This window comes from Channa argus, chromosome 7, assembly GCF_033026475.1.
Source record: "Channa argus isolate prfri chromosome 7, Channa argus male v1.0, whole genome shotgun sequence".
In the NCBI taxonomy this organism is placed as follows: domain Eukaryota; kingdom Metazoa; phylum Chordata; class Actinopteri; order Anabantiformes; family Channidae; genus Channa; species Channa argus.
Window position 1 is genome coordinate 28917934 of NC_090203.1, and position 21121 is coordinate 28939054.

The 21121-nt window shown below is 40.2% G+C and overlaps 1 protein-coding gene across 1 annotated transcript in view; it reads left to right on the top strand.

Moving 5' to 3' along the window:
* plcd3b (phospholipase C, delta 3b) overlaps positions 1-17821 on the top strand; it is a 36531-nt gene extending 18710 nt beyond the window's left edge. The window contains exons 8-16 of the mRNA XM_067508965.1: positions 476-620; positions 861-1013; positions 1264-1404; positions 10398-10551; positions 10668-10784; positions 10881-11059; positions 11342-11477; positions 13669-13818; positions 13911-17821. Coding sequence (XP_067365066.1) covers positions 476-620; positions 861-1013; positions 1264-1404; positions 10398-10551; positions 10668-10784; positions 10881-11059; positions 11342-11477; positions 13669-13818; positions 13911-14017 — 1282 coding nt within the window. The 3' untranslated portion in view covers positions 14018-17821. The remainder of the gene's footprint in view (positions 1-475; positions 621-860; positions 1014-1263; positions 1405-10397; positions 10552-10667; positions 10785-10880; positions 11060-11341; positions 11478-13668; positions 13819-13910) is intronic.
* Positions 17822-21121: the final 3300 nt, after the last annotated feature.

Genomic DNA, 21121 nt, shown 5'->3' on the forward strand with positions numbered 1-21121 from the left:
AAAAATAATATTTTTTTGCAAATTCCTTATTTTAGACAGACTTTGTACTGGACTGGTGTAATAAAATACTGAACATAATGTGAAAGCTTCCAGTTTACTAGTTGACATCATTACGGTCATGTAATTTCGCCAATTTAGCTTAAGAAGGAGACTGATAAAAGCATTGGGACTGCTGTGCCCTCTTGGGGCCCACTGTCATAGTAGACATCTACTTGGGAGATTTCTGGTGGATTCAGAACTGGAGCACATAACACAGATCCAGATAAATGTTTGATGAAAGATTGGTGGATAGAAAATGCAGCTAGGGCAACTTCCAGTTCTGCTTATCTAAGTTGATAAAGACCACCTAAACATGCATTTTAGTAATTGTGGTGTGAATGTTACTTAATTTATCATGCAGGTTCAGTCCCCTAGCCTTCAAAGACCATATATTTTCAAGAAAAAATAAAAAAACCTTTAAAAAATATTTTCTTAGAGCCCTGAATCATGGCTGTCGCTGCGTGGAGCTGGACTGCTGGGATGGAGATAAAGGAGAGCCAATCATCTACCATGGACACACTCTTACCTCCAAAGTACCCTTTGTCAAAGTCATTGAAACTATAAATGAGTACGCTTTTAAAGTAAGTACACTACTAAAATCTGAATCATTTGAACTGTCAGATTTAAATATATTCATGCAGAATACAGTATTTGAAAAAACAAATATTGCTCGATTGATAATATAAAGATAAATATCCAAAGTGTACATTGACAATTTTACAGATTTTCTTCTTCTGCTTGCTAAATGTAGAAAGTGATTTTCTCCCTGATTTTTAACCAGTATTACACTGAGACTAAACTGAGTTTCCACTGTCTTCTAGGCTTCTCCTTATCCTCTGATCCTGTCACTGGAGAACCACTGCTCTGTCGAGCAGCAGACAGTGATGGCTCGACACCTGCGATCAATCCTGGGAGACAAGCTGCTCACCAAGCCCTTTGATGGCCTTGATTGTGACAAACTGCCTTCTCCAGAGGTAAGGAGTTACTGTTCAAGTAGGACCACAGACTCTATGTAAAGAAGGATGACGTGTCCCTACCTCCTGCCATAATACAAAAATGGAAGCCACTGAACTGGGGATTATGACTTGTGCTTCAACCATCCACCAGGGGCCGCTCAAAGTTTTTTAGTTCTGAAGCGCTGTCATGTTTTCTATCGCTATATACAGTCTATGAGTAGGATATAAAGTGGCACTGTGTTTTTGTTTATGTTGGTTCTGTGTGTAGGATCTTAAGGGTAAAATCCTGGTGAAGGGGAAGAAGGGGCACATATTGGAGACCTCATCTAGCTCCTCAGACCTTAGTTCCACAGATGAGGAGGCCAACCATGCTGAAGGCAGAACCAGTAGAAAGACAAAGGACAAGAAGGTTGGTAGGGGCAGGGCTCAGGGGTGGTGGCAAGGTGTGTGTCTGTGGGGGTGTTCCTAAGCGAGTTTCCACTTCAGGATATTTTCTCGTAGACCAGGGGATGGATTTTAGAAAAGTTTGAAAAGGTTTCAAAACATCAGGGGGAGTGTGTCTTACACCTGAGGAATGCGACTGGAGGTTCCGGTCGGGTCACAAGGTGCAGGTCTGTCCTGTAAAAGGTGGGGCTCAGCAGGAGCAGGTAGGCAAATGCTGAGCCACACTCGGACTGATTCTGTTTCGGGCTCCCGACCTAATTTCAAAGTGACGTGGCAGCTTGTTTACTGCTCGATTCCCCTCGCTGTATTCCTTGACTCTGGTGTGGACATGGAGTTAACCCTAACCTGGCTCACAAGCTGGGCCTTCCCTTAGCCCCTCAAACTAAACCTGTTCTCATCAGGCCTTTGACAGACCATTTATTGAATCTGAGCTCCCTGCAGACTGCTCCATAACCATTGAGAACCATTTTTAAGAGTTGTCTTAAAAATGGTTCTCTGCTAAGCAGACGCTTATTGTTGTCGTGGGCATTCTTTATCCAGCTCCCTATCTCAGGAGCCCCCTTCTGATAACATACATTTGACTAACATATCCTAGATCTACCATGACCTTAAACTGTTTTTTAATTCAATTCAATTCAACTTTATTTATATAGCGCCAATTAACAACAAAGTCATCTCAGGGCACTTTACAGAATAAAGTCAAGATTATAAAGATGTATAAAGAGAACCCAACAATTCCCCCTGGAGCAAGCCATAGGCAACAGTGGAGAGGAAAAACTCCCTTTAACGGAAGAAACCTCCAGCAGAACCAGGCTCAGGGTGGACGGCCATCTGCCTCTACCGGTTGGGGTGAGTGGAAAGGGGAGAGAGAAAAGAACAGAGCAACAAAAAGCAACAACAAAACATTGGGCAGATTGGTAGGACCAGTAGCTGCACGCCGGAAGACACACAGCTTCAAAGCCGGGGGACACCTGCAGAAAGGGACAGAGAGAGGGGGACAGAGAAGGACAAAGACAACTACAGGAGAGAACACACAGAGTTAATGACATACAGTGGTGACAATTGCGGGGTGAGAGGAGAGGAGAGATGGTCAAGAGGAGGAAAGGAGCTCAGTGCATCGGGGGGTGGGTCCCCCAGCAGTCTAAGTCTATGGCAGCATAACTATAACTAACTATATGCTTTATTAAATAGGAAGGTTTTAAGCCTAGACTTAAAAGTAGAGACGGTGTTTGCTTCCCGAATCTGAACTGGGAGCTGGTTCTACAAGAGAGGAGCTTGATAGCTAAAGGCTCTACCTCCCATTCTACCTTTGGAAATTCTGGGAACCACAAGTAGGCCTGCATTCTGAGAGTGAAGTGGTCTACTTGGATGATATGGAAGTATGACGTCTTCTATTTATGATGGAGCCTGACCATTCAGAGCTTTAAATGTAAGAAGCAGGGTTATAATTTCTATTCTAGATTTAATGGGAAGCCAATGGAGAGAAGCTAGTGAAGGTGAAATATGATCTCTCTTGCTAGTTCCAGTCAGCACTCTTGCTGCAGCATTTTGGATTAATTGCAGGCTCTTTAGGGAGTTACTGGGGCATCCTGAAAGTAGGGAATTACAGTAGTCCAACCTAGAGGTAACAAATGCATGGACCAGATTTTCGGCATCACTTTGAGACAGGATGCTCCTAATTTTGGCAATGTCCGTAGGTGGAAGAATGTTCTAGAGATTTGTTTTATATGTGAGGTAAAGGACAGATCCTGATCAAAAATAACTCCAAGGTTCCCTGCATTAGTACTGGAGGCCAGACTTATGCCATCTAGAGTAACAATATGGTTGGACATCATATCTCTGAGAATTTTGGGCCCAAATACTATGACTATGGGACATCCAGGCCTTTATGTCTTGTAGGCATGCTTGAAGCTTTATTAACTGATTATTTTCATCTGGTTCCATAGATAAATATAGCTGGGTATCATCAGCATAACAGTGTAAATTTATGGAGTGTTTTCTAATTATTTTGCCTAAAGGAGACATGTATAAAGTAAAAAGTATTGGTCCTAACACAGAGCCTTGTGGAACTCCATAGCTAACCTTTGTGTGCATGGAGGATTAATCATTAACATGAACAAATTGAAATCTATCAGATGGATAAGATTTAAACCAACCTAGTGCTGTTCCTTTAATCCCAATTTCATGTTCCTGTCTCTGTAATAAAATGTTATGATCAATGGTATCAAATGCAGCACTAAGATCTTTTTTAGTAAAGACAAGTTTACTTTACCATCCCTATGACTGTGCAATAGAGCTCCTACGTGGTATCATGCCACCACATGGCAGTCTTTACTCGCTAATGGGTCCTGAGCGTGAAGCTATGGAGAAATATATTAATGAGTCACTGGGGGCCTGTCTTATTCGCCCCTCCTGTCTTCTCCCGCAGGTTTTATCTTTTGCGGTTTCTTTTTCGTTGGCAGAAAAGACGAGTGGGCTCTGACCGTGCATTGACTACTGTGGCTTTAATCAAATTACCATTCGATACTTTTATTCCCTTCCTCTCATGTACCAGTCGATACTTTTATCCCCTTCCTTTCATCTCTTTTTTATTTGAGCTTCTGCTGGGTGCCACAGTGTTTTCTAAGTTAGATTTGAGAAATCCTTATCACCTTGTCTGCGTATGGGAGGGGAACGAGTGGAAGACAGCATTTACCACCCCCATCGCAAAAATCTAAAATCAAACCAATTTTGTCATGCAGTAACACTAAGGCAGAAATGTAATTTTCATGATGATTACTTGTAACTACTTGTTATTGAGAAACATCAGCTTGTGCTCACTGAGGATCTTTGTCATTCTTGATTGCAGGGACACAACTGCAGTGATCAAATGCTTTCCAAAGCAAAGTCTGTTTTTGTGCTTTCTTACTTACACAATTGTGTGGATCCAAAGGTTAATAGCTGTTCGAAAGCTTTCTTTCCCAGGGTTCTCTTTCTGGACACACACCCAAAACTGTGAGAGTAGGTCTGTAGGTCATGGTCGGATGACAAATACAAGAGTTTTTCCTGATGACTAATAGGAAGCTTTGTTCTGTTTGCTTCAGACATGAGAAATGGGCTTCTCACCCAATCCAGCTGTGCAGATTTCTCTTTCATGTCAGGGAAATAAGAATAAAAACTGCTAATCAAGTTGGTCTGGTGGCTCAGTGGTAGAACATTGGGTTGAGATGCTGTGGGGTTGAATCCCACCCCACCAGGTTTGGCCCCACCCAGCCACCAAGGGCAACCTTGGTGCCAGTCTCTAGCCCGGATAAAATGGGAGGGTTTTGGTAGGAAGGGCATCCAGCTTAAAAACGTATGCCAATTTAACCTGTGGAACACATTCTGCTGTGGCAACCCCTGAAGGGACAACCTAAAAGCCGTTTGAATCAAGCTTGCCAATTGTCCCTCTATGATTGACTTCACTGGAGCTATTTCCACATCCACCTAAGGAAACCAGGTAAAACCCCCTTCTGCACATGCCCTGGGGGTTGATGCCCTTTTTCACAGCTGTTTTCTTCGGGAACCCATGGGGTGGAGAGCAGAAGAGCTATAGGCCTCTTGAACATATACATCACAAATATATCAGGTCCAGAGTTTTCACCCCTTTGGTGTGATAATCCACATATTGTGTAAAGGTGGGAAGGTTCTTAGTGAGGGTTGCATGATTAAGGTCACTGGAGCTAATAAAGCTGCATTGGGATGTTGGGTCTAGAGCTTGGCAGTGACCAAGTGTATGATGTCACACACGCCATTTGTAGAGGCAGGGAGGAATATAGACGCCGATGAATATGGCATTTGAGAACTCTGCAGGCATTATGGGCAAAGGCCCACTGTCAACAGTTCCATGTCAGGGCAACAGAAATGACCAGCATAGCACAACCTGTTGATGATATAAATGGACAAGTATCAAACTAGGAAAGGAGATATCCTCAACAAGTAAGTGCTGTTTATTTGTTTGTTAGTTTAAGAGGTAACTGAGTTTAGTTAGTTCTTTTGAGGCTGCTGATTTGTAGGTAGAAAGTCTTGCTCTTCTGGTGAAGTGGATATTTGGTTTGTTGTTCGTGTTAGTTTCAGCTTAGTAATCACAGAGTGTTCATCTTTGACCTTACAAAGGCACACAAATTAGTTTGGTTTCAGTGAGGGGGCGGTTTTAGCTGTAGCCAATTAAGACCATATATAGGGCACCTGTTGGACTGGAGCATCAGCCCTTGTGTTCAGGCCTCCTTGTGTAAAGACCGGCGAGTCTACCTGCACAAGTCCACCAAGCTGGCATAAAAACGCACTTTATTTCTAACTTCCTGCCTTTTTCTTTGTTTTACTATGTGTTTTCAGCAGATCCGTGTTCTCCTCCGCAGACGCAGGACATGGCATACTGCTAGTAGCCGACATGTTTTCCACCCACACACTCTCACCTGGACCACTTTGTCACCAGCCTCTTTTATTACTACTTTACTACCAAGGTGGCAGCCATCAGCTCACAGTTCTCTCTAACCATCCGACCACCTGGTCTCTGGATCCAATCCCTTCCACTCTCCTTCAAGCAGTTGCACCCGCAACAGCAGGCACTTTTCCAATCTCGTTCAACCAGGCCCAGTTTACCCCACGGCTAAGAAGCCTTCTCTTGATCCCTCCCTTGGGGAAAATTACCGACCTGTCTCTCTTCTTCCATTTCTGGCCGAGACAATGGAACGAGCAGTCTTCAATCACCTCTGACTTTCTTTCCAAGAACAATTTCCTCGATATCAACCAGTCTGGCTTCAAGAGGGGTCTTTTCACAGAAACAGCACTACTGACGGCGTCGAATCTCTTCGAGGTGCAAAAGTTGCAGGTCAGTCTTATCCCTACTCCATCTATTTGCTGCCTTTTGACACTGTGAACCATCAGATCGTCTTGTCCACACTTGTCCACTTGGGCATCTCTGGATCAGCCTGGCTTCGGTCTTACCTATCGGGATGAACCTTCAAGGTATCTTGGCCTCTCTACCGGTGTGCCTCAGGGTTCAGTTCTTGTTCCTCTTTTTTCTGTCTATACTAAATCCTTGGGTTCTATTATCCACTCACATGGTCTATCCTATCACTGGTATGCTGGTGACACACAGCTCCTGTCCTTTCCACTGGAAGACTCCACTGTCTCATCACACATTTCCTCCTGTCTCTCAGACATCTCTGCCTGGATGAGATAGAGATATCTTCACCTCAACCTCTCCAAGAAAGAAGTTCTTGTCTTCCCAGCCAGAACTTTAACACAACACTAGTTCAGCATCAACATTGGATCTACAGTGATTGTCCTCACTAAGTAGAACAGAAATCTGGGGTTCATCATTGACGACCAACTGAGATTTAAGATCCACATCTCCTCAGTCTCTAGAGCATGCAGATTTGCCCTCTACAACATCAGAAAGATCAGACCCTACCTCACAGAATATACAACTCGACTCAATGTACCGGCGCTGGCTGGTCTTGATTACTGCAATGCTTTGTTAATGGGATTACCGGTATGCATAATCAAACCCCTTGCAGATGATCCAAAAATGTGGCAGCAAACCTAATTTTTAATCAGCCAAAAATAACTAATTTCACACCACTCTTCAGATCTCTACACTGGCTTTTTGTAGCTGCTCGCATCAGGTTCAATGCTCTGCCTCTTACCTACAGGGATCTCCTCAACAGCTCCTGCATACCTCAACTCCCTCATTGAGGTCTACAATTCTTCCCGTCTACCGCGGTCTGACCACAACAAACGACGTCTGGTGGTCCCAGCACCACACAGGAGACACCAAGCAAAACTCTTCAGCCCAATGATCCCACGGTGGTGCTTGTGCTTCCAATATTAAAAGAACACCTTCCTATGCACTTAAATCTATTGTATTTAAAAAACAAACTAAAAAAACTTCATTTCTGTTCTTTCTTGCACTTGCATCTCATGAAATGTTAACACTTTTCTGATAGGTCTTCACTTTAATGTTGTCTCATTGAATTAGATTTTTGCTTGCCTTGTCCAGGCCAGTCTGTTGTTAAGGTGAACTCCAAGATATTTGTCCCCCTCCACCACCTCCCCCTCCTCATCCAGAATGGAGATTGTCTTGACTCTGCTCCTAGTCCTCCTGAAATCCACGACGATCTCTTTGGTTTTAGCACCATTCAAGATGAGGTAACTGTTTCCACACTAGTCCACAAAGCTGTCCACTAAGCCTCTGTACTCCTCACAACCACTTATACACCCTACCACTACAGAGTCATCAGAGAACTTCTGCAGGTGACAGGTGTCTGAGTTGTACTGGAAATCAGAGGTGTACAGGTTGAAGAGGAATGGTGAGAGGACCGTCCCCTGAGGTAATCCTTTGTTACTGACCACAGGCTCTGACATATCCCAAGTAGTCACCGACCCATGAGCTGATGGAGCAGTCATCCTGCATCTTCAGCAGCTTCTTTCCCAGCAGGGAAGGCTGTATTATATTAAAGGCAATGGAGAAATCAAAGAAAATGATCCTCACAGTGCTGCCTGCTTTGTCCAAGTAAGAGAGAGCCTGCTGCAAAATGTAGGTGATGGTGTTATCCACTCCAGCCTGGGGTGGTAAGAAAACTGCAGCATCTTTTCAGCCAATACAACAATGGCTGGAATCAGTAGGTCTACTGCTATGGTGAACAACTTTTTAGCTTTAGCTACGAGCAAAGACATCGCATATGAAGCCCTGAGTGCTTTTGGCTGATGTTGTGGAAACATAATTTCTTGCGATGATCTGAAGTCATAAATTTTCTCCTAAAAAAAACTCTGGTGGCTTACCAACATGACATGGATGTTTTGTGCTGAGATGTCATTGGAGGTGCACTGGCTTCATTCACTGTTGGCTATTTTTTCACCGCAATCAAAGCACAGAGCCTTTGAAGGATTTAAACTTGATTAGGTAAATACCAGTAAAACATACTTTTCTGAAGGTGATGGCAGTTGGTTGGCTCTGTTTTTGCATTCTTTTTCACTTCTTTCTCCAAAATTTCAGCTGTATTGCTGCAACGTTTTAGCCATGAATACATCTTGATTTTTACCTGTAATCCCATAAGGAAACTCGCTTCATGCTTGTTCATCAGAGGTCATGAATTTGTGATTACAGACTGCATTTAAAATGAGCTTTTTGAATTTTAAACGTGTTTTATTGTATCTGCAATCTTAGGAGTTATTTCTGAATGATTCTTTTTTAAACTGATATCTATGATGACAATCTTCCTGCAGTACTCCAAAATACCACTAGGGGTACATGTACCCCTATTTGAGAAACTGAAATATAGGATCGTTGCAATATTAAATGTACAAGTCTGTGTGGAGCAGCTCTTACCCTTTTAATTTATTGATAACTAGTTGGTGTTAATGTTTTTTTTATAGTATTTATATAAATTGGATGACTGTTCAGGATGGCTTTTCAATTTCGTCGTACACGTTACAATGAAAAATAAAGTTTTGTGAATGTAATGTTCTATTGTATTCTATTTTCAACTTTTATGCCTTATACCTAGCAATCTATGCTCTGATACTGTGAGTTTCTCTACTTGCATTTTCTCTGGAGGAACCAAAATTTTAGGACCGGGCAATTTACCCGTCTTAAAAGTCCCTAGTTTGCAGATAGCTAGGTTTGAAGTGCTTAATGTCTCTTGTCAGATACCACCCATCTTTTTACACTGGCATTCTTAAAAACCAACAGAGTAAGTTTTTTTTGTTTGTTTGTTTGTTTGTTTTGCTTGCTACAGTAAAGCAATAATTGCCCTCTAAATGTTAGCTACAATGTTCATTGGAATTATTAGTTTGGATTAGTTTGTTCGACTATGCCATAGACCTAAAGCACAACAATTCAAAACCTTTCAGCCAGATAAACTGCTCCACTGGGTTACATATTTCTTTATTCTAAAATGTATGGCTGAAACAAAAACATATTGCTCATTTTTGATGGTTCTTTAAGGCACCTTTACGGTTCTTTTAAGAACTGCTATTAGAAATGCTATTCTGAAGAAACATCTTTTTAAAGGTTCTTTGGGATACCTGGGGGTACCAATCAGCCAGACAGACTGGTCCTCTGGTTAACATATTTCTTCATTCCAATATGTTTGCACTCAGAGAAATAAGTGCTATCTTGAGAACCATATCTGGATATAAATTACACTTATTTTAATGACCATGTTACTCTGACATTGAGGACTATTGCACAGACAAACACGCTAACTCAAGCTGTGAGCTGACAGAAATTAAAGGAATGTTCAAACCTACCCCGTTTAGTCTGGTTAAATCCAACTCTGGTTTGTTTTGTGCAGGTCTGAACACAGCAATTACACATGGGTGTGGACTAAAACAAATGCACAGACCATTCATTTGAGGTGATCTAAGTCTGGTCCCAAATTAACTTTGGAGTGGTTTGTTTATGATAAGAATGTGATTTATCCTAATAATCATTGTAGTTATGATGAAAGTGTCACTTGTGCAGTTTTTCTATGCTTTCGATGTTTACTTTCATGTTCCTGCCCCAAATTCCTTAAACCATAGTGTGGAGTCAATTCTCATGTGACTTCTCATGATGCAGTTCTATTGGTTGTGTGAATGGGGGAATGAGAATTATTAGAACATTGTATTTACTAAGGTAGAAAAGTGCTATACATTTTAAGTGTAGACCACTTGTCATTTACCAATATCAATTTTTGCATCTGTATAGGGCTTGTTCAAAATATGATTACCATTGACCAAAGTTATCCTTTAATCTTCCTGGGGCTTTTGCACACTGTAATTTTTATTTCTATAAAGGGGTCAAAGGACTTTACTGCACTCCGTATGCAACATACTACAATGACCTCCACAATATAAGTTCACATTTTGGCTTTCTGCCTCACTAATGTTCAAAATAATAATGACATAAAACTGAAAAACTGACAATGACTAATTGATTTTGTGTAATTCCAGCCATCTATGTCTAAGCTGAGTCCAGAGTTGTCAGAGCTGGTTGTGTATACCTGCAGTGTTGCGTTTAAAGGCTTTGAACTAGCTGCTAAAAGTCCAGCAACTGACATGTCCTCCTTCTCTGAGAGTGAAGCACTCCGGCTCATTAAGGAATCAGGTATTTTGTATATACGTAATTACACAGCACAAAGACAAAAGCAAAATATGTCTTTCTTCAGGATACCATTGAACTGATTGTACCAATTTGACTTTTATTCAATGTTGGTCCTCCAGGTATGTATTTTGTGCGTCACAACAGTCACCAGCTCAGCAGGATATATCCCTCAGGCCAGCGCCTTCAGTCCTCAAACTACAATCCTCAGGAGATGTGGAATGCTGGCTGCCAGATTGGTGAGAGAACTCTTCCTCACCTTGTTGTGTGTGTTTAATGTGGTAGACACAAATTCATGCTGCTAACATTACTACATTGCATTTGCATTTCTGCAGTTGCTTTAAACTTCCAGACACTTGGTGAGCAGATGGACCTAAACTATGGCAGGTTCCAGCAGAATGGTGAGTGTGGGTACATCCTAAAACCTCTCTTCATGTGCCAACCTGAAACCACCTTTAATCCAGAGAATGTTGGCGGAGGTCCTGGTCACAGACCCGTTCTGCTTACTGTTCGGGTAAGATGGCAAAAAAACCTACACTGAATGAGTAGTTAGTAGCAAAAGTTTTTTTTTAAATTATTATTGTGTATTTGCATTATGATTCCGCTAACATTGAACTGCATTGGAATTTTAACGAAGGTGTATGGATGGAGATTTAATTGATCGTATTTAGAATCCAAATATGATATATTTACCTGAAGAGCTTTATTGTATTAGTTTCATCTTTTGCTATATAGGTTCTTCTTCCTAATTATTTAATAATCCTTTGTTAAAACTAAATTCCCCTTATCGTTCTAGGTTATTTCAGCTCAGCAGCTACCCAAACCACAATGGGACAAACCAAGGTCTATTGTGGACCCTCAGGTGTGGGTGGAGATATATGGTGTTCCCATTGACAACGATAAGAAGAAAACTCATCATGTTGACAACAATGGTATAACTACCTAACTGCCTAATTGCCTATTAATAGGCTCTAGTAAAAAGCAGTTAGACGTGTCTATGCAGATTAACTAGTCGTTCATGTCCACCAGAAAGATACTGGCAGTTATCTTAGTCCAGGAACCTTCCCTGGTTCCTAAATGGAACTGGCTCTCAATTTGTATGCAAGTCCTGAAGAATGGGCAATGATTCTTTCTGCAGTTTTCACTGTGGGCTGCATTCTATTTTTTTTCTGTTTGGTGACTTCTCAAAACTAAATTGTGATAGAGCAGCTCGAGACCGACTAAAAGAAAGCAGTGTAGAACTGGGTTAGCAGCTCCTGTGGTAGGTTACCAGAAGGCAGAAGCTGGAAGTACATCCTCTGCTGCTGGAAGTATATCCTCTGCCGAGCTTTTCCACTGTCGAGGCAGGGCACCAGTAAATCAAAGGGTGTCATGACCACAGACACAGAGTCAGAGCGATTGGCCTATTGTCATTAAGTCATGTGATAGAAGCTTTCGTAGGGGGTGGAATTATGATTCAGTGTTTGAAGTTTGAGGGGACTTCACACAGCTCCGTTGAAGATCTGTTGAAGATTGTGGTCATTGAGAACAATTGTTGTGTTCAAGCTTTTAGCTTTGAAGGCTTTATTTTATCTTGGCCTGCAGACTTCATTTGCTCCTCATTGCATATCCTGAGGGTTTCCAGAAGTGAATACATTCTGGGTGTCTGGATGGGGTCTGCTTTGCCTCATTAGCCCATGTATCTACAGTTTTAACTTTAAGCTACACAGTTTTTAGTTTTTGCTTATAAGTGGGCAGGAGATTAACCATGCGGTGACCATGTCAATGATCCACAGTTTTTTAATTGTGTCTGGTGGGGCAGTTTATGTGCTCTCTATATTTAGGAAATGTGGGGGAATAGCGTAAATTTAGTCGTATGTTTAAATAATTAGCAAACCGTCAACCAAGATGGGCTTTTTGAAGAGGTCACAAAGAGGACAAGAAGTTACAGGTTGTGTCATGTTTAGAGGACTGCTGAAGGTCACAGTAGGCACTTTGTTGTTACAAGGCCCAAAACAATGTAGTAGATAGTGGGTCCTGGGGTCACAAGATCTACAAGAAGGTGCAATAAAAGGGTTTTATTGCTTCACAACTGACATCGTTGGATAACCTAGAAAGGGACAAGAATAATGACTGTCAACTGTGTGCACCTGGTTTCTTCAGTCATCTTTTGTGAGGGTGGTTCCTGTTTTGGGTTTGAGTATAAATAGAAAGGGTTTGATACAAGTCAGAAGACACCAACATCCATGTGTTCTTCTTTATGCCGGCATGTATTAGTAACACTTGACTATGGTAGAGAGACAAATTTCTATCACAGAATTTATTGCCTAATATTTGCTTTGTTAAAATCTCCAAGTACAGTCAGAAATGAGCCTGGATTTTTGTCTTTCTAAGATGTTTTTTTGCTTGAGTAATTGGTGCAGTGCATCACTTACCCTGGTTTGTAGTGGGATGTAAACACAATTGTAAACCACCATTTGTACATCAGTACAAATGAGGAAAGTTCTGGAGAATACAATGTTTACGTCTATAATGTTTATGTCTATAAATAACTATAAGCTTTAGTTAGTTATTCCAATGATTTCCTAAAAAGAGAAGTTTTATACCTAGACTTAAAAGTAAAGAGGGTGTCTGCTAAAGATGGTGCCTGTGATTACAGGTATATTCTAGGCCGTGGTACATAGCCTGTTTCTAAAGATAGATTGATGATATCTAATACGAACATGACTATTAAGGGTAAAGCATTCTTGAGAAGTCTAGTTGGAATAGGGTCTAGCAGACAGGTTGTTAGTTTTTAATGAGGTAATAGCTAAAGTTAGCTCAGCGAGATCTATGTGTGTAAAGCAGTCTAACAGAGATTGGGGCCTTACTGATGATTCTAGTACTGTTGTACACAAAGATTTAAAACTCTGTGTACAACAGTGCTAGATATAGCTGTGATAGAGTACATTATTTTTTTTGGAATAAATGAAAACATCCACATCCTAATCCCAATGTCAAAACCGTAGCCCCAGATCTTGCATCCACTTGTAGCTATGTGTGAGGGGTTTACCTGACAGGGCTGTAATAATATTTGAGCAACATTTAAAATAAGAGCATAAACTAGTGTGAAAACAGTATGTATAAAAGCGTTTTTGCATTCAGGCTTTAACCCACGGTGGGACTGTACCTTCCACTTTACCATCCATGTTCCTGACCTGGCTCTGGTTCGCTTCATGGTGGAAGACTATGACTATACCTCAAGGAATGATTTCCTAGGACAGTACACCCTGCCTTTCACAAGTCTCCGCGCAGGTTTGTGTGGGCACATTATCATTTAGCTTATGAAGGGGATATACAAAAGACCTTTTTGTGAATTATGTTCTCTCTTTTCCTTACCTCCACAGGTTATCGTCATGTCCGATTGTTGAAATTGGATGGCTCCAGCCTTTCGCCTGCCTCACTCTTCATTCATGTCAAGGTTACTCCATGTCAGAAAAATCCCTCAAAATAATCATCAAAATCATTGGCGATTCTTCAGCCACGAAACCCTCTCCCCTCCATAGAAACATGATGCATGGAAGCCACAATGGGATGATCCCAGACATACACTATATTGCCAAATGTATTCGCTCACATGCCTTTAGACCCATATGAACCTTAGTGACATCCCATTCTTAATCCATAGGGTTTAATATGACGTCGGCCCACCCTTTGCAGCTATAACAGCTTCAACTCTTCTGGGAAGGCTTTCCACGAGGGTTAGGAGTTTGTTTATGAAATAAATAATTCACAGTGCTCGCAGTCTTTGCTCTAATTCATCCCAAAGGTTTCTATCGGGTTGATATCAGGACTCTGTGCAGGCCAGTCAAGTTCTTCGACACCAAACTCATTCATCCATGTCCTTATAGACCTTGTCATGAGCACCTGAATTCATTTATTTGGATGGGTGAGCAAATACTTTTGGCAATATAGTGTATATAACAAAACAACAGTCACAAAAAAAAGAAAATTGTGTTGCTGCTATATTTATGTTCATAGTTTGAGGATGCAGAGGAATGTGTTACAAAAATATAACAAGTCCATCAGACCAGTTTGAGTGTCTATTTGGAAAGTGGAAAGAAAGCATTGTTCTCACTGTTTATTGGTTACGGCCAAATGTCTAATTATTTATTGCTACCCAAAAATGTCTAAACAGGAAACATGGAGATATAATACAATCAGGGACTGGATTCACATCAGCGGTCACATTGGATTGTTATTTTCAGTTGTGTTGGATAGGTTTAACTACTCTCCATGCCTTATTCCCTTCACACAGTTCCCTTCAAACACTTGAAGATCTGTTAAGATAAATCTTTTAGATGGAAATGGCATGTAAGGGGATAATGTAGTACAATTAAACTTTTATCATCAAAAGTAACAAACATGTTCAAGCGGTGTATTAAAATAAGTTAAAGCAAAATAATGTAAATTACATCAGTGAAAAAGTTTGATAAATGCATTTTACGGATTTTTACAATCACTAGTTTGACACTAGATATAGGCTGTGTTTGAAAGAAATTATTGGTAGTTGGTTGTGGTTGTGTTCCTTACAAAATGTTACTCTACTGTAAGAGATGGAATTGAAGCTAACGTCCATTTATTCCCTGACAATATTCCTGTGCCATTGGTGTCTTCACTGAATTAAATGAGGGATTTGTCTTTTTTCATGCAGCATTAATGTGTTGCTCTGAACATAAGCTTAACCAAACTAAGTGGGTACGTTTGTTCAGTAAATCAGTCATGGGTTTTTTGCAGGTGTTTCATCCTTACCAAAAAAGTTTAAATATTACTAAAAGGAAGTATCCCTATGCTGAAGCTGATCAAGAAAATGCAGGTCAAAGAAAGAGGGAGGAAAGAGATTAGGGATGCTGTAATTTAAATGTATTTTTTATCCTGCAAAGAGGATTTTATCCCCAGTTTTTTCTGTACAGTTTTATATACAGTGTGGACTCACAACCACTAATCACAGCAACTAATAACCTTGCTTGTCAGAGTAAAAACAGGTCTGTAAGTAAGTATTGTATTACATTTCATGATAAAATATAATAATTTCAAAGTTCAGTTTTAGGGTAACACAAACATTACATATATGTAGAATCCATATAATCAAAAGAAAACATGCAGGTATTGTTTTAGAGAATGTGTTCACATGCACTGTATTCACATGGTTACTGTAACACATGGCAGTTATCACATTTTTTTCTCTGCCATGATGACTCTTCTGAAATTATTAGCATTTTTTGGCGTGTCTGTCAGAGCCGATTGATGGGCAGAGAGGTTATGCAAACAGACAGTGAACGTTATCCCAAAGGTGCTGTTCAAGGCAACTGGTCTTCACTTAAAAAGACTTTCTGACTGGTCGGCAGTCCCATGTATTTATCCGTGCTAATGGTTTTACAGTTCCAGTTGCTACTAAAGAGCAACTTTGTGATGACCTGCACGACTGATAATTTTCTGACATTTGACAGATAAGTGAAACTGTGTTTTGAGAATTGTGTTACAATGGTAGAACAATCCAAATCAGTCCTTTAAATATTGCACTATGGGTTTTCAGATCCCAAACAGCTGTCTAAATGTAGCTGTATAAATGTAATACCAGGTTCAAATTGGGAAAGTACCCAATACTACAGTATAGCAGAACATCAAATGCCATAAGGAAAACACATTTTTATAAAAACCATGTTGATCTAAATAATAATGATGAGGGATACCATGTTCTTTTATAATATTTTTATAATGTTTCTTATGTGAAATGGATAATGATTTTCCGAACTATACATCATCAAGTAGTCATTCAGGGTTTTTATGTTTTAAAAAGAATTTGCCAAGTTATCCAATAGCAAGATGATGATGTCCACTAGATATAACATTGTTCTTCTTTATTGTTTGCTTATTAGTTGAGATATATGGGGACATATTTTTTACTTCCCACAAATGTTTTTTGTTGTTTTTAACTTTTCCCATTGTTTAGGTTCGATGCAAGCAGAGTCACTCTGATGATCCTGGTGATTGTGATAAAAGGCTTTCTTATTTTATGAGTTGGAACATATTTGAATATGTTGCTTTGTTAGAAATTGCTCTGTTCAAATGCTGTAGGAATAATATTTATGAATTAAATTTTTTCTATTTGGTCCATTTAGTCTACTACTAAATGCTTACTTTGTAAGTCTGAGAGTCAAATTACTTGCATAAGACATTGTCAATCACAGCTGTGAACAATAACTTTATTATCAATTTATAATTTTCTAATCATAATTACATTCGTCTAAGAACACTGTGTGCTGTTATTTTAAGAAACCATATGATAAGGAAGTTATTTTAAATAGCGGTAATATTAACAAATTTGCCAATATTTAACAATATATTGTCAAGCAATCATAATAATACAGGCTTTTCACATTTCTCTTTGCATCATCTTAAATATTGTTCTACCTTCCACATTATTATCATCATCCAATCATTGGAATATATACATTCAGATGTTAGACTTTGCTGAAATACACAGGTGACTATGGTGCATTTTTTAAAATTGTACCAATGAAAACAAAAACAGTAACTCTGTAATTGTAGTATTGTACATATTTATTGGATCAACTATATTACATAGTTTCCTTTTGCATGCATTAAACTTTTCTAAAACGTGTTCTAAAACCCGTGTAATCTCAGATTTGAATAATGGAAATCTGCTTTTAACCAAACGACAATTAACCAAACAACAAAATTAATTCAACGAATTTCATTTTTGAAAAAGTACAATAAGTTAAAATCCAAAGTGTATTTTATAGCATAATTTAAATAAATATGTCATATTGATTAATGTATTATTATTACTTTTATTATGGTTCTTGTTGTTGTAATTGATGTTATTCTTAGGTAATGACCCACAACCTCATTTTGTGTTAGTCATCTATAGCAACTTTTTGTGGCTAGTGTGAGATCAACAGATTTGTAAAAATTATTTACAATGGAAAATCTGAAAACCATTGTTCTTTGTATTCTTGTGTATTTTAACTTGTGGCTCTTGTGATTATCTACATTTAATGTTTTCTTCTTGACATTTTAGATTTTATCACCATATGTTGAATATGTTGGAACTCAACGACTTCCTGTTTTACAGAGTTTTCTTTCTAACTCCCTGTGTATGTTTGCTGAAATATTATCAGTATTCTCTGTAAAGTGTCAATCAGTCACGGTTAAGGAAATTAAACCACAGACTATATTAATGGTCAAAGGTTTTTGATGTGTTGCTTTCTTTTGAGACACACTCACTGTAATTAGTTAACATGTAAGGTGTAGAAAAAACAAGTATGAACAGATTACCAAACCTCATGTTAAACAGGGATTAAAAGAACAAGTATGAACAGATAACCAAACCTCAGCTGCCCTTATAGTAATTTGTTAATAGTAAATTACTATCAGGCAGAATCAGGAACTGGGCAGAAGAAACAGGGCAAAATGACGAGGAACTAAGGGGAGAGCAGAGGCTAAATAGGCAGGATGAACAGGTGTAAAGAATAATGGTCGGTGATGAGTCGTGCATCTGGAAGAAATGAACAGGGAACAGGAAGTGAAGAAAAAGGCTATAAAGTAAAAGTCCAGAACAGGAAGGGGGACAGGTCATGACAGATACTATAATTTAACTAATTAAAAAAATATCTTTTCTTGTCCTGGAATGTGTCATAGCTGAGACTTTTCTTTCCCTAACCCTAACCCTAACCCTTCACAGGTTAAAGACAGGCTGACAGGACAAATTCAGTGCAGATCAGTGAAAGAAGATGAGAGAAAAAACATGGTTATTCTGGATTAGACATTAAATTCTTTTAAGTTTTAAAATTTTGTTTGTGGTCATTCTGAACCACCTTTGAAGGTGTATCCAATTTCAACTTTGGAAAGTACAGCCTGTACTTGGCACAGATGTTTACCTGCATTCTAGCATCTTGCACAATGTGCTGGATTGTCTAAGGGACAAAGATGTCTTGCCAGGTATGGCAGACCCCAGCCTCTAATGATCTGTTATTTAGAGCCTGTTCCTGTGCTGCAAGGACTAGTACTTCTGTTCCATGTTACATTCCAGCTTTGTAAATGGTGAACTGGTAAATGATCTGCACTTATATAGCACATTTGAACTTGTTGGTACCCAAAGCACCTCACACTGCTTTTCATTCACCAATTCACACTCTCACTCACATTTACCCTTTACCATTGACCGCACCGATGGATTATTTGGCCCAGATTAACTCAGTACAGCATGTAAATATCATTCAAAAAGGTTTTACCTAGGTACAGTTCATCCATTAAATTCCTGTACAACATTGTGTGCAATATTAGATTGAGGGTGAAAAGAGCTGATTTTCAAGATAAGATTTTTTTCTGACAATTGCAGCAAAATGCTGAAGGGAAAATGGGTTTGCCTTCATATTTGGCCCAAAGCAACTCAGTTCAGCTTGGATATATCATTGCAACGGCTTTTATTTACCCACAGTTCATCAGTGTAAGTTATTATGCACTTAAAAGCAGTTTAAGGCCAAATGGAGCTTATACACTTGTTTCTGACAATTGCAGAAAAATACTGAAGGAAAAGTGGGTTTGCCTTCATATTTGAGCCAGAACAACTCAGTTCAGCATGGAAATATCATTGCAAAAGCTTTTATTTAACAACATTTCATCACGGTAAGTTTTTATGCACTTACATGCGCTTTTGACGTCACTTCCGTTTCGAAATGGCGGTCTGTTCAAACTGTGTACACGTTTTCACGCAGTTGCAAGAAACAATCAAACTTTTGGAAAACGAACTAAGAAAAAAAAAAAAAAGAACTTATCTTGGGGTTTTCCAACGTTGCCACCACACAAGCGAAGCACCTCGCAGCTCTTAATACCTCGAGCTACATGGAACAAACAGTTTCTATCCACCCAGCTGTTTGTTCAGTGACCCAGGACACCGATGACACGCTGCCGTGGTCTGGCCCTGTTGCTACTGCTGGAATAGCGATGCCAACCCGCGGCCTTCTGGCCCTGTCGGATGACCAACGGCCTGTCCCGACACGGGCCTGCTCCTCGCCGCTGACACAGGAGGCCTGGATTACGGCTAAAAGGAGACATCGGACGACACCTGCTGCAGCTAATCTTGTCAACCAATCCATTGGACCACCTTCCCCGGTCCAGATGGAGAACCGTATCACTGTTCTTGAAGAGCTGGAAAGTCCGACTTCCCCGGCGGCGGTTCCCTGTGACTCCCTGCCTCGTGAGATACCACACGGCTCCACCTCCCGCGGGCAGCGCGGTCGGGGCCTGCTGCCGGGGCCTCGCCAGACCAGACGTGCCACCGCCACCAACACCATGCCTCCAGAGAGGAATCCACATGCTCTTCCTCGGCGCACCTCTCCACCGCACCGTCCTCCCGGTCCGACCATGCTAATTATTGGCGACTCCATCGTTAGAGACGTCCGCTTAAAATCAGCTAAAACGTTTTGCTTTCCTGGAGCCACAGTCACTGACATAGCGGAGAAAATTCCAAACCTGATTGAAAGACATCCTACAGCAACAAAAGTAGTGATACACGTTGGCACAAATGACACCAAACGCCAACAGTCTGAGTTGCTGAAACGTGACTTCGTGTCATTTTTCAACTCACTGGAGAGTTTCCACGACAGACGGTTCTTCATTTCCGGCCCAATTCCCACGCTGGGTCGCGGTGTTGGCTGGTTCTCCAGACTCCTCAGCCTGCACACATGGCTTCAACCACAAGTCTCCGCACACGGACTCTTCTACGTAGACAATTTCAATCTTTTCTGGGATCGTCCTCAGTACTTCAAGCAAGATGGACTGCACCCGAACTTTCTGGGATCACGGATGTTGACTGAGAACATTGTCCACAGCATCTCAGTCTCCGGAGACTGACTGACCATTGAAAACACCTGTGGCTCTGATGTGCTCACCTCTCCTGCATCCTCCGCTCCAACACCCGACAACATCCACAGGTATAAACAATCCGAGATATTTATAGAATCTGACGTTACCAGCAGACAAAATGCAGCTGTTATGGACTCTAATTTTTCACACAGGGAATATTATTATTTTGCTGAATGTTATGATCTTAACCACACTGCTATTTGCCCCATAGAGACTATGTCTGCTCCACGACCAATTAAACTTTTTAAACCAACAATGAACACAAGGGGAGTTAATCATAAAAATCTAATACAAGTTAAGACTAATGCTCATACTGAACCAAAACCCAAAACTATTAAATGTGGATTATTAAATATTAGATCTCTCTCTTCTAAATCTCTGTTAGTAAATGACTTAATAAATGATCATCAAATTGATTTACTTTGTCTCACTGAAACTTGGTTGCAGCAGGAAGAATATGTCAGTTTAAATGAGTCAACCCCCCCAAGTCATATTAATTATCATGTTCCTAGATGCACAGGCCGAGGTGGAGGAGTAGCAGCAATATTTCACTCTAGCTTATCAATAATTCCTAGACCTAAACATAGTTATAACTCATTTGAGAGTCTTACTCTTAGCCTTTCACACGCAAACTGGAAAACTCAAAAACCACTATTATTTGTTATCG